General features: G+C 39.7%; 1 protein-coding gene across 4 annotated transcripts in view; it reads left to right on the forward strand.

The window, feature by feature from the left end:
• The first annotated feature begins 8,671 nt into the window (after window positions 1–8,671).
• The window catches only part of NSUN7 (NOP2/Sun RNA methyltransferase family member 7), a 31,241-nt gene continuing 25,726 nt past the window's right edge, over window positions 8,672–14,186 (forward strand). For 2 of the 4 annotated variants that reach the window (XM_074904713.1, XM_074904710.1), the window contains exons 1-3: window positions 8,672–8,898; window positions 13,173–13,449; window positions 13,649–14,008. In XM_074904713.1, coding sequence (XP_074760814.1) covers window positions 13,696–14,008 — 313 coding nt within the window. In that variant the 5' untranslated portion in view covers window positions 8,672–8,898; window positions 13,173–13,449; window positions 13,649–13,695. Of the gene's footprint in view, window positions 8,899–12,404; window positions 12,432–13,172; window positions 13,450–13,648; window positions 14,009–14,186 lie in introns of all 4 variants that reach the window. The other 2 variants (XM_074904711.1, XM_074904712.1) reach the window with 2 other exon arrangements.

Here is a 14,186-nt window from a genome sequence, read left to right on the forward strand (position 1 = left end):
AAGCCAGAGTGGGAAAGAAAACGTGCACAACCCCCAACACCAGTCCTCTCATGAAACGGGATACTTACAATTTCCTTGTGAATGGAATGAAAATTACTTGGAACAACTGGCATAATGAACTAAGGATCCCAAAGCTGACACCACTGCTGGATATTACCTGGGCAGAGGCATGAGACAACAAAGCCTGATCCTGTATCCCTGAGCTCAGTAGGAGTGTTTAAATTTAATTGAATGGGTGCGGGTGGTGAGAGGGAAGGCTGCTGGGGCCCCAGAATCCTAAATCTGTCCTTATGTCTAGTGTTACCTGTGCAGGGGTGACTGAGAAGAACAGAGGGTCTCACTTCTTCACATCTGCTCAGGTTGTCCTAGACATTCAAAATATCTCTGAACCTGTTATAGGAGAGAGGGGGAAAACAGACAAAGTATTGTGCACCAATTTACACACATTCCACAAAAAATGTACTAACAAGGCAGGTTATAATTTTACTTGCAACTGTAGTGACATGAACAAATCTTTTGAGCTTCAGTTCATTATGTATTTATAGCTTCAGGGCTTTCCATTCTGTATAGATGTGCTTACCTTTGTACAAGATGAAAATTGAATGAGTTGTTTATGTCACTAAAACCTGAACATGTTGTCCCTGACAGGTGAAAGAATGTTCTCTTTTGCCAAACCACACAACTGCTGCTTTTTGGTGTCAAATTATCTGGCTGTGCTTTACCTCTCTGTACTGTATCTCCTTTATCTTCCTGACAGACATCTTTGAAACTTTATTAGTATTTACATAAATCAGCATTGTCTTGTACAAATGGTTTCTATGGAATGTATGCAGTACTTTTGTTTTTCTTAATAAACTATAAACATTGGCAACTGAGGTGACTTATATGTTAAATCCTTACATTTGAGCTGTAATTATGCAGAGAAACATCTGTACCAGTAATTGTTCTCCTGTTCTTAACTTCAAGGAATAATATTATAAATGTATCTACATTTATTTTAAGAACATTTGAAAGGTTTTTTGGTATGGATATATCAAACTTCAGATTTGCTAAACAATATTATTTTGATAATTGCCCATTTATGACCACAGAAATCTCTGCCTGTGATGGAAATGTCTATGAAAAGTATTTGTGAATAGAAAATCGCTGTTGAATCTTAATGCTAACAGCAGTGATTACTGTATTATCTGTTATTGCCATCAGAAGCAAGGAACAACGCAGCCTTGCATTTTTCTTGGTAAATAAACAATAGAAATGCATTTACATAACCTATAAATCAATGAAACTGGAGAGGAATGTGACTGACTGCTGTGTTTTCACAAAAAATCTTAATCATACTATTTGAAGTCTTGGAAAGTTAAGGTCATGAGTGCCAACAAATGTTAATTATTGCTGCAATGATGGCCATTTCACCTTGCTTCCATATGACTGCAAGCTCCACTATTCTCTGCTCCTTCTTCTCTGATAGCCTCTGGCTAGAAACTTTAGCTCTGTTTCCTCTGACTCTTACTCCTATTATCCCTGAAGCAGCTCGTATTCCTCCAGTCCTTTTCCAAGCCTCTACCCATCTTATTAATAGCAACCATTCTAGTGTCTGATGTCCAGATTTCTTCCTCAGACCTCATCATCAGCTTTCCCTTGTCCTCCACGCTTTAAATTGCTAAAATAATGCTTTATTTATCCTACTGTTTTCTACCAGGGTATTTGTTAGTCTCAAGCCAATTCCTGTTAGTTGTTCTGTGCTATTCTGAATTACAGTCGTGGTCCTCCAAGCTAAAAAATAAATGGTCAGAAGAGTGAATGGGGAAAAATTGTAACATTCCAGATTAAACCAACCTTGTTTTTTCCTTATTATAAAGCATAATCCAAGGTTTCATGTAATTGTTGTAAGAGAAAATGAAATAAAAGCACAGTTGTTGAGTAAAGAACATAACTGGGCAATCTTTCCAGTGAACAGTTGATCATTCTCAAGCTATTTGGCCATTAACTTTAAAAATAAAATTTAAAAAATCTAAATGTCAAAAATTGTTTTTTGAATGAACCCCTTACATTTTTGGCTGGATTTGCAAGTAGACTAGAAAAGCAAGAGAGAAAGATTTGTTTTATCACCTTTATTTCCTCAGGCGTATGCTTTCAGCTCATGTGAGAGTCCAGGGAGCATTTTGTGTATGGTTAAATGGTATTTAAGGTTGAAGTTATTATACTGCATTCAGATTAACTTCTAACTCTAACGAAAAACTCTCTGCTTTACAATTTGAATCTTCCACTTCTGAGAAAGGACACCTGACCCTAACCATGATACCAACAAATATTTTAGAAATACATGGTAAATGTAACACTTCAATAAGAAGGAAAGACATTAAAAAAAGAGGAATATAAGGTAAGATCTTGTATGTATTTCCCCGCTATAGCTCCCTATAGGCTTTAGATTTAACACATGGTACTTGTAAATGGTTTGAAAGCTGAACCAAAGATGTCTTTGAATCAAAATATCACAGTGACTATCAGTTTTGAACCATCAAATTTCTGAAAATTTCTGCAACAAAACTTATTTTCAGTTTGACTTTTAAACCACAGTTACTCACAGAGCATTTAAAAGAGAGAAAACTGTTGAAATCTTTGTTCTGTTACTAACTCCCAGTTGCTATAGGATAGATCTGTTTACATATGAATTTTGCAATCTGTGTTGGGTCAAATAAAAATGACATCCTTCCTCATATATCTATCAAAACAGAGCAACAACACAAAGGGTCAAGTTCCATAGCCACCAAGAACCACATGATGCTAAATACAGTCGTGCCAGTTACACATGACATCCTGGTAGATAATGACTTCTTATTTACTTTAAGTAAATTATTTACTGGTTTTTCATTATGAAGAACTTTGCAAGCTAGTAAACACAAATTCCTGTGGATGAAATGAGTGATGAAAACTTCTACAGTGTGAAAGACTTGGATGGATTGAAACTCATATGAACTGATCTCCTAGGTTTTTATATACTTTGTTGGTACCTGTCATGTCATTTGAAAAATATAAAATTTAGGGTTTCTTAATTTCTTTGAGAAATTCTATCCTTCAGAAATCAGCACTGACAATATCAGCATGTAAGAAGTTTGTGGGTGCTGACCAGTTTGCCAGATTTTGGTCTTTCTGCCTTTTCATAATTTCTTATACTTGGATTGTAATTTCAAAATAAGAAGGATAAGAAAGAATGTCTTTGCATGGAAGAATAATTAATGAAAAAATACAGTGAAAGTGTGAAGGGAAGTCACCAATGGAATACTGCAGTAATTAATATTGGGATTTTTTTTTTTTTGTCCAGCAACAACCTGGAAATGGAGGGGATCAATGAGATAAGATAGTTTGCCAATATATGAAAGTATTTGGAGTGGTGAAGATGAGGGAACGTGTTAGGAATGAGGTGAGAAAGACCTTATAAGACTGAGTGGTCAATAAAACAACAGATTAAAATCAGATAAATGATGTACATAGGAAAAAAAGAGTCCTGGCTTTAAATATAAGCAAATGGACTCTGAACTGAAAGTTGTCAGTCAGGAGCAAGATCTTGTTCCCATCATAGACAGTTCCATAAACGTATCAACTCAATGCACTGCACCATCTCTGAGCTGCCAAGTTCAGGTTTTACCATGTCCAGTCCTTGAGTAGTACTATATATAGTTTAAACCACCAGTTTACATAAAAAAGTCTAATGGCTTCTTAATACTCATCTTGAATGAAACAAATTCATATAACAAATTTGACATGATCTTCTCTAAAAAATACACTCAAGTATTACAACTTGTGCAGGAAGGAAATGAGATTTAATTTTTATTCTGACTCTTAATGTTTTGCTGTAGCTCTGTCAGTAGTTCATTCATGTACCACTTAGGGGGGTGAGCCTGCAAACTGGTGAAGCCACTGTAGCTCCCACTGAATAAACCTTAATGAGATTGCTTAGCTTTCAGGACATGCTAAGCTCCATGAAGAAAGGGCCCAGAAGAAACAAAATACAGTATTTAATTTTTTTTCTCCCTTTCCATGAATCGCTAAAGAGTCTAACTTAAGATACAAAGGAGTTTTAAAAGGGATTTCAGAGAGAGGACCGTAGCATAAATGTCACAGACAAAAAGGAGATGAGATAGTGGTGCTAATATCTATCTATTTTTTGAAAAAGACAAATAGTTTCAGGTACTGAAAATTCTTAGCAAAATAAAGAGAGTTTCTGCATTTGCAAATGAATGAAATGAATAAAACTTTCCAGTGCTTGGTTGAGGTTTTTTGGCTGTGATAGCTTTTTCCTTTTCCTTTCAACAGTTCAGGAGAAAAACTTTTATTAATGAGTATGAATTAATCCAATGGACAAAATGATTGAAAAATTAACAGGAAAATATTGCCCTCAGTTACACATGAAGCAACTATTTGCCAGATAACACAGACTCATATTTACCCAAACAACAGCAGAATCTGACTCTGGTCTCAGTGCCCCTGTGGTTCAGAACATCCTAAAACAGTCATAGTGATCAGCTCCACTAAATTAACACACAACTGATCAGTCACCTAGTGCACTCACCTCTACTGTTACATAGAACTGGGTTAAAATCTTCTCCTACCCCTACAATCCAAATGTCTACTCCCAATGTGTCACATCCAAACATCCTTCCTGAAATTGCAATGCTACAGGAAATATCCCTGTAGTAGCTGGGCTTTGCCTGTTTCCCCATTCTGCAGAGGGTGATGGCCAGAGGCTCTACGCAGGAATCATTTCAGTGGGCAGCTTCCCCTGGCAAGCCCCTGCACTCCCCTGACCTGACAAATGCAAGGAGCCCAAGAGGAAGCTGAGAATGTTACCACACAGGACGCCTTGTCACGCTGTATTCTGATCAGTCCTATAAATCAGTACTATTTGATTTTTCAAATTATTTTCAAATATTAAAAATAATTTAGAAAATACTTAAGTGGGTTTCGGGGGAACGCTATTTTCTGAAAAAGGCAAACCAGACTTCCTGACCTTTCTGTTCCTCTTTGTCCATATTCATGTGGCTTCAGCGAGTGTGGCCTCTTAGTTTTGACTTCTAACACAGTCAAACAAAAATAAGACAGACTAATCCATACCAATGTAAGGGAAACAAAATTCAGTAATATTGCATTCTAACAAATGTAAAATAAAAGCATTGATGCAATATATTTCAAAATGGCAGCTTTTAAAGAAGTAGTTTCCACAGGTTAAATTCTTGTCATAAGACCTCTTACTTTCCATGCTTATCTTGAAAACTGTCTACAGAAACAGTATTGTGCATTCAGGTGATTCAAGAGTGGCTTGGTACCAGAAAATAAAACTGCCTTCATATTCATGTTTTTATTCCTTTTAATACATATATGACAAAGGGAAAAAAAAGATGTTGCTTGAATCTTTTACTGTGTCTCTTTTAATTTACTAGTCCAGGTAATGAGCCATTAGAAGAAGCAAATCCACTCAAAGCGTATTAAATTTTCTAAACCAAGATGCTTCATTAATACTTGTGCTGTATGTATATAGAGGTACATGGTATGTATGAGTTTAACAGTGTCAAAAAACTATATGAAAAGAGGCTTTCTCTTAGTTCCAGAGAATCCTAAATCACATAATTGGAGCAAAGAATAGTCTGACACACTCTTCAGTGGGTGCTCAATTCTCAGAAAAGGTGTACATTCAAATTTAGGATATAGATGATTTCCCATACCTTTAAATCTGGTTCAAGAGCCTACCATCCAAAGCACAACTGCTCCAAGCAGTTCTTATGCATGGGTAACCAGGAGACTGAAACCTGTAATTTTAAAACATCTCTCTCTGTTCAAGCCAGCAGAGTAGTGCTTTACGATATGGAGTTTAGACCACCAGAATTTTTAAATACTTATCAGCATCTCTCTGCTGGTTCGACCATGACCTGCTTCATATTGTTAAATTACAATGAAAGTTGAAAATTTGTAATTATTTCATATAATCATTGGGTATTCGAAAATGTCTCATCTTTCCCGAGTCTTTTTTCAACTTTCTGTTCCCATAAATCTGAAGAAATTATTTCAATATTTAAACCATTCAGATACTTACAAATGATTCGGTGTCTCAATTTATAAGCATGCTTTTGATGAATTTAGACATACTCCGGTTTGTACTGGAAGTGCTTAATCCTTTACTTCTCATACAAGAAGAAATCTTATTGCCTTTAAAAGCACAACTTGATTTATATCACCTTCCTCTTCAAGCCAGTCCTGTTTGCAACTGATCTGCTGACTCTGAATTCTCTCATTACTTTCTGGTTCTCAGTGCCAAGACCCGAATATAACTTCAGGAAGAACCTAAAATTATAAAGCCTAGTAAGAAGAAGGGATTTTTTTCCCCCAGTCTTCAGCAGCAAAATAATATTCACCTGAATAATATTCAACTGAAGTTGAAATATTATTCACCTTCACTTTGAAGGCGAAAGAGTAGTACACCGGAATGACAATGACATTGGGCAGTAATTTCCAGTCAGATCTTTAAAAAGAGCTGCCATATCTATTTGGACAAAATGAAATAAACAGCACAAAAGACTCCTTCCCATCTGCATAGTAGCTAGTATAGTGCCCTATTGATCCACACAACCTATTAATCACATGTTCCTCCCCTTCATCAGGAAGGACTCAAGATTTGTTTGAACTGCTGTGTGCAAAGTTTACCCAGACTACTTGACTTGCTTTATAATTAATTGTTGCTGTTGCAATTGCAGCAGCGTCACTGGAGCATGTAGCAGAGCCACACCAGAAAGGTGTCTTTGTACCATCAGCAAACTAACGATTGTTTTTAACTCTCCAAATTTTCTAGTCCTGTTGCATGTAATTGCATAGAGCCATAGCTTGGTTGCACAGAGTCGCAACTTGGCTCGCTTAGATATCTGATAATATTGATACCAGAAGGGGGTCTGGCTAGCGACCAAGTTTTTGGCAGGGATAACAAGCATTGGCTTGTGTGCTTCAATGGAGCTTGTTCCCAAAAAGCTCTAGGACCTCACAACTTGTAAAAACACGGATGTGCTAAGATTTGTACTGAGCTTTACTCAGTACAAATGTGAACTCAACCTAGACCAAAGACTTTGTGCAGTCCTACTGCAGAAGTGAGTCTGAACTTCCCTGGGTAAGAACACTCATACCTGTGGCAAATGATTGTGTGAGGTGCCAGGCAGGATTGTGTTGGAGAAATGACACACCAAAGGTCATCACAGATTTTAACTGAATCATGAGGGATCTTCTCCTATTCAGGAGAATTTAAAATTGCCCATAACAGCACTGATGTAACAGGAATGAAGTTTATGGGGGGAAAGTAGATTTCTGACAAGGTGATTTATTGGTTGATTACTGGAATAATTTCAATAAGTCTTTTTGTTTGTTTGTTTGTTTTTTAAAATAAAAAGTCTGGAAGCAACTTAAAAGCCTGATCCAATTATGTGTTTTAAGACTGTGATTCGTGGAAAAAGACTCTACAACTCGAATAGAGTTATAAAGCAGGTATGTTTACTCCGGCGCCGGGGTGCAAGGGGATTTCTCCACAAAGCTTGCACACCCACCGCACATTTTACCGAAAACTTATAGAGTGTGGATATCCATATTCATTGGATTACATAACACAAATGCATATGCATGAGTAAGGCTGGGCTAGTTCGAAAGGCCGGTGTCAGCAGTTTATGTTCTCTTTGCACCTGCGCATTGCCTCCTGGTGGGCATCTTCGGGGGTCTTTGGGAGGAAGGCTCGTAGTCTTTCTCACCTTGTACTTTTCCCTGGGTCATGTGCAGATTCTCTTCGCCAAATTCTTGATTAACAAGAGTGGTTTTCAGCTGTTTTATTCATTCTATCTTATCTAAGAAAACCAATGGAACTTCTACTATTCGTATATGTCTATCTTTACTCATTACCAAGACCCAACTAGTTAGAGCACACCTGTTCCCCAAGGACAAAAGAATAATATTTTGTTGAACACTGCAGTTCTTGGTAGATTTTCACAGTAAACTCCTTTGTTTTGATGAACACAGTAGTCCATGGTAAAATTCCATGGAACAGTCTGGGCAAGCAGGATTCTTAGCAATATTAAAAAATACTGTAAGTTATACTGTAAGTTGCTATAAGTAAGTTGCTAAGCAGTTTGCTATAAGTAAGTAAGTCTCAAAACAAGTAATCATTTCTCTGTATCAACTGAATAAAAGCAGAGGTTGAGTCAGCTAAAACATTACGAGAGCATTGTGTTCAGTAATAGCACTCTGCTAAATCCAAGTGCAAGTGCCCAGCACCTTATCTGGGGCTGTTCCTGTATTTGTGGGATTTCCAGTCCTGTAACGGGTGGTGTTTCGATGCAGGAGGAATACAAGCGTTGGTAAGATTTATTTTCTGAAGTGGTCATGGAGTTTGGAAGAATTAATACTGTTTGGGGAGTGTTCCTCTTAAGAACCATTTTACAGACACACGCACACGTGCCGTTGCCAGGGTGGATCTTGGCACTTTCGTGTGGCTTCTGAATTAATTATGCGACTCCTGGCATCTCCCTCGAGGGAAGGGCTCGGCCCGGCGCCGGGCGCTGGACCCGACCCGCCCGGCCGGACTGACGCCTCCCGCCGCCGCCCCGCCGCCGCTCCGCAGCGCCTCCTCGCCCCGCGCCCTCGCACCCGCCTCGGCGCGAAGCAGCGCCCCAGGCGGGAGCGGGGCTGGTGCCCGGAGGCGCGGGCAGGCGGGAGAGCTGGGCAGGCGGAGCCCCCGCGCCGAGCAGAGAGGGGCGGCGTGTCGCCCCCTCCCGAACGCAGCCGCCGCAGCCCAGCCGGGCGCGGTGCGACCCGGCCCGGCCCTGTCTGCCCGGGGCCGCGGCCTGGCGGGGCCGCCGGAACGCCTCGCCGGCGGTAAGGGTTAACGGGGGTATGCGGGTGCCGCTCCCGTGCTGGGCAGGGGGACGGAGGAGCGGGGCTCCAGCGCCCGGGCTGCCCCGGCGCGGCCCGGGGGAGCCGCTCAGGCCCGGCGGCAGCGTAGGGCAGGCCGCTGGCGGGGGCCGCCTCTCCCCGCAGCGCCCCGCGCCGCCCTCCCCGGAGGGAGAAGCGAGGGGGAGGAACCCTGTCAGATAAAAAAGGACCCTCGGGTTACTGCCCAGGGAGAGGGGGTTGGGCGTTGCTGCGTTCGCGCCTGTGTGGGTTGGGGGGGGCTGTTTGTTTTTTAAGCCTTTCAGCCCAGTGTTTCAAGAAACCCTTCGCGTGTTTATACAAAGAAGTATCTTTTTTTCTGTGACAGTACTATGAGTTGTCAGGGGCCGTTTCTCATAAATGAAGGGGAGTTGGGGAACGGTCTCGTGGCTGGCTTTTTCTCCTGACTTCCATTAATCTTCCCTCTAGCTTAGTTAACTGAAGTTGGGGACAGTAGAAGCTTTGCCGTCCATTGTAACTGTATCAGACAGTTGCAGTTGCTGTTAGAAAGCAGATATGGTCATGTATACCCATAAAATTAGTAAGACAAAAACTACAGTAGATGGCTGTCAAAGATTTACTGTTTGTTGGTGTCTGAGGAACCGTGTGAATGCTCACAGAGCCACTTTTCATGAATTCCTGTTAATATGAAGTAGTACTGGGTGGCCAGGCTGCCTGCTGTACCTGGTACAACACAAATGCTGTGGGGTTGTTTATTGTTTATCTTTTCCTGAATTGTATAATGGTAGAGGCTACTGACAAAGGTGATAAATAAAGAAGAAAAATACATGTATTGGTAATACAGAGGAATTAGTGTGTGTGTAAATCCTTTCCTATGCTGTGTGGTGAATAAATGACATAATTCTGTTCACTTGAGTTCATTAAGTCAAAGCTGAGCTATCCTTCAAGCTGAGTGTTTATGATACACTCGTTACCTTTCACTTTAAGTGAAGTTATGTATACACTGGAAACATTTTTTCTTTGCTATTCATATGGATCTATATTATGTGCTACAAATACTGTATTTGTCTAGTGCTGTTCATAATTGCAAAACAGTATGGTCTGTGGACAGCTCCACTCGAAACGGAGAACATTCAAATAAAAGAATCCAATTTTTCTTCAATTCCATTGGCAATCAGATTAGCTAAAAGGGTAGTGTACTCTGGTATTGGGAAGCAATGATTAAAGCTCTTTCATCTATTTAAACCTCCTGGTTTTGAGATAGTTTTGTTCAGCGGGAATCCTGTGAGGGTGCCTGATAGATACCTGATGTGTTACTTTTTCCTAGTGGTTTAAGGAGTGAGAAAAAGGTTACCTCAGATGTCTTGTTCAAGAGCTTCCTCAGAGCATGAGCATAAAGTCTCTGTTCTCACCCACATTCTCTTCAGGTGCTCTTCTAGTGGCTTTTCCGTTGGCTCAGTTTCAGACGTGTTGAATGTTTCAAATGTAGAGCCTGCCAGAGCAGCTGAGAGGTCTGCTCAGTCTTTGGAAAAAGGATAGGAAAAACTGTTGTGAATGTCTCCAGGCCTCCTACCTCGCACTGTCTGCCTGTAAAGCAACATGGTCCAATTTAGTTCTCCAACCTCCACTCTAGTTCTCACTCTGCTATTTGAAGCCTGCTATCTTTTTATCTTTATTGTTACTGTTTGTACTTGACTAACAGTAACTTGTGTTACAGGAGTCTATCTGCATCCATAATAGAGGTGTTTTCAGAAGAGAGATTTCTACATCCTGTTGCACAAATAATGTACACAAGAAGCACCCCCTTTGCATTGTGGTGCTACTGGTATTGCTCGCTGAACTGTTGTGCTCAGGGAGTTGTCCTGATCATTGCTAGCAGTTTAGTGGATTATGACTTGGAAGCAGAAGTAGGGAGATACTTTGTCTGTCTTCTGCGCCTTCTCAACCAATATTGTCCTGAGATAGGTGCTTGCTGTTTGCAATACAGACTGTTTACAACAGCTGTCCCATAAGTGTCCGTTAAATTTTAGTCACAGGTGCCTTTAAGATCCTTTCTTCTGCATACCCTGTTACTACTCTAACTTGCAAATATGATCAAGCTTAAGGAAAACAGTGTGGAAGTATAGTGAGAAGAACTTGGAAACTTTATTTCAACAAATTTCTGTTTTTTAGATGAGGCAGTTGTACCTCTAGTCAGGCAGTTCACTGAGAGTACCTATGTATTTTTGCCATTGAATCAGTGTGCTAAGACTGTAGGGAGAGATGCTGGATTTGAGTCCAAATCAGATTGATTTAGCATTTGTAGCACTCAGGAATATTATAAACTTTGATTTTAATTTTTTCTATCTTCACATTCTTTTTTCATCTCTCTTCAGCAACCCCCTTGAGATTCAGCTCATTTTTTCCATAGACAGAGGCAGGGTCTTTTCTCTCTTCTCTAGTTCTTCCCAGCTGAACTTCCTATCATTCAAGCTTGATGTTCAAGCTTGGCCCAGAGTTCAGTAGTCCAAGCTGTGATTTACAGTGTTGCAACCATGCAGTATGTCTGCACAGGGCAGAGCACTATCATCTCGTCTTTATTAAGATGACATTTGTCTTTTGTGCAAGTGTGTTCATCAAATCATCTTAATAGCAGCGTGTCTTGTGGGTCAGCAAAAATGGCTTTGGCAAAGAAGTCACTGACGGTTATTGGGAAGCCTACGAGTCTTTGAAAGTCCCGACACCATAAACATTAGTTCACTGGCTACATGTTCTGAAAGGAATGTTTCGTGTTCAGCTGGACAAAGGGTTTGAGCTCCAGGTCTCTCTTAGATGCTGTCCTCATGTCTGTGAAGTCATACATATGTATGGTCTGGTCAAATTAGTGTCAAACATCCTGAAAGCATTTGTGATTTTTTTTTCCCTTTCCAAGCACAAGAATTTCAGTTTGGTTGAGGTAATCTGGTACTTTATTCCAGTGGAGAATAGTGCTTTCTTTTGATAACACTGCTTGTTCTGCTTCAATATGGCTTCATAAAATAAATTTTCATTTGCTCCATGGATCCATCAGTGCTGCATCTAACACTAAGGGTGTTGGTGCTTGACTCCCACAAGAAGCAGCTTTGTCTGAGACTCAGGACCTCTGTAAAGAGACAGTAAAAGTTGCTTCTACAGGGTTAGCAGCTCTCAGTTTTGTGGAGAAAATCTTGGGAAAGGAGAATGAGATGTGGCATCCTCCACATGAGCCACCAGAACTCAGGAAGCAACACTGGTCAGTTGTCGAGCGTGCTGGGCTGGGTGGACTCTGACTTGTGCCAGTCTTGGAAAAGGGAGGCATGGGCTGAGTGTCACCTGTGTTGGGGAAGGGGACTTTGAATGGGGGAATGCTGGCTCAGCATGGGGCATTTCATGGCTGTGTGCTGGAGAAGTAGCAGTTTGTGTTCCTCCTTTCCCCTCCAACCCTGCGTGCTGCTGTCCTCCTTCGCCACTGTTTTGTGTGATGGAGAGAAAAGGGACAGGAAAACAGTATTGCTGGGCAAGTATGTCTGACCCATATGTAATTTATTCTGTGGAATGTGGGGGAGCACGGGGAAAAAGCTTGAGAATGCTTGTACTGAACTAAATTATGTAGCAAAAGACAAGATCCTTTCTATTTGGTCAGAGTTATCACCTTCTTTTCTGGATCTTTAGACTGGCAAAAAGAACAACTTGTGATATTCTTTGTTGTTAATCCTAAAATATCCAGAACTATTTTCAGCACCCGATCCGTGCCTGGCTTTCTGTGCTAAAGCTGCTAAATTCCTCACAGTTCTCTTGTATTATTCTTCTCCAGACAGGAAGACTAGTTGGTTTGTTTTTTTTTTTAAAAATCTTCCCTCTGTGGCTTAGCCCTCTTCTGAACGTTTAACTTGACTTCTAAGCCTCCAAACATTGTCATAAATGTATGTTACAGCAACCAGAGAAAACAGAATAAATCCAAGCACTGTGATAAATATACTTTAAGTAGGTTTTATGTGGAACTTAAACATATTTTTGAATTCAGCTAACACTGGGGATTTTTCATTTTTATTTTTCTCGAAGCCATATTTACCTCTGGGGAAGGTAATTTTTATTTTATTGTTAATGTATGATACATAGAAAATTAAACACACATGGATGTATGGAGAATCGGATAATAGATTCAAAGCCTGTCAGAAGGATTTCCTGCATTTAAAATTATGCTCTTTAGATAATATTTTAAATACATTAACACTTAGGTGATCTCTATTATCCATTTTTAGGAACAGTCGTGCAGTTTAGTGGACATGTGGAATTTACTGCAACTCTTTTCAAGATGGTTCTTCTTCAGAAGGGACGATGGCTGCTTTGAAATTTCTGTAGCATCTTTATTAAAGGAGAATTCCTAGTAAGAGATACTGCTGCAATAACAATGCTTCTTATTGGATGTAGAGAATCAAAACTGTGCATATAGTCTGTTTAGGATCATTTACTGTAAAGCACTGGCCTCTTTGAAACAAGTAACCAGTCTTTCTATCTGCATTAGTGTAAATAAATAAGGTAAGAAAACTATTAAATGCTTCTCTACTATTTGTAAGATGATAAATATATAGAAGTATAGATGATATATGTGTATACATATTTGCAGGATTAGAGGCTAAAAAGAAAAAAGGTTCTATTGAAAACTTGAAAATGAAGGCAGAAGTGTATTCTAGTGAAAGAAAATGTCATAATTCAATACCAACTTTGTTTTTTGCAGAGGCAGCAGGATTTTGACTTGCAGTTACACAATCAGCTACTAGAAAAATGCCAGGTTCTGAAAGTAACTTGGTGTCTTTACATGAGGATGTTACAAATGTTACTTCAGACTTGAGTGAAATGAAAATTTCAGATGAAAAAGGATCTGTTGAAAAAAGAACAATGACTCTGATTGAGAAGAATGGCTATCATGACTCCGTATACATAAATGCAGCTAAGATTTTTCAAAGCATTCGTACTGAAAAGTGTAAGGAAGGAATATTGGTGCGGTATGGCGATGACTCAGCATCTCCCATGATGACTTTTAAAGATGAATATTCCCAATATGTATCTCATGAACTGGCTTTCAGTGCTCTAAAATGTAAGTACAAAACTTTTCCAAGAATTGACAACAGAAATGATGCATCAGAGAAAATACAGAATAACTAAGTACTTAGGTTCTGCCTGACATGAGAGATCTGGGGAATTTTTTGTTCTTTGAATTTTTTTGTTCTACTGGACTACTTGTATCCCTCAAATATTTGAATATATCTAAGTGT

Source organism: Athene noctua, chromosome 4, assembly GCF_965140245.1.
Source record: "Athene noctua chromosome 4, bAthNoc1.hap1.1, whole genome shotgun sequence".
NCBI classification, from domain to species: Eukaryota; Metazoa; Chordata; class Aves; order Strigiformes; family Strigidae; genus Athene; species Athene noctua.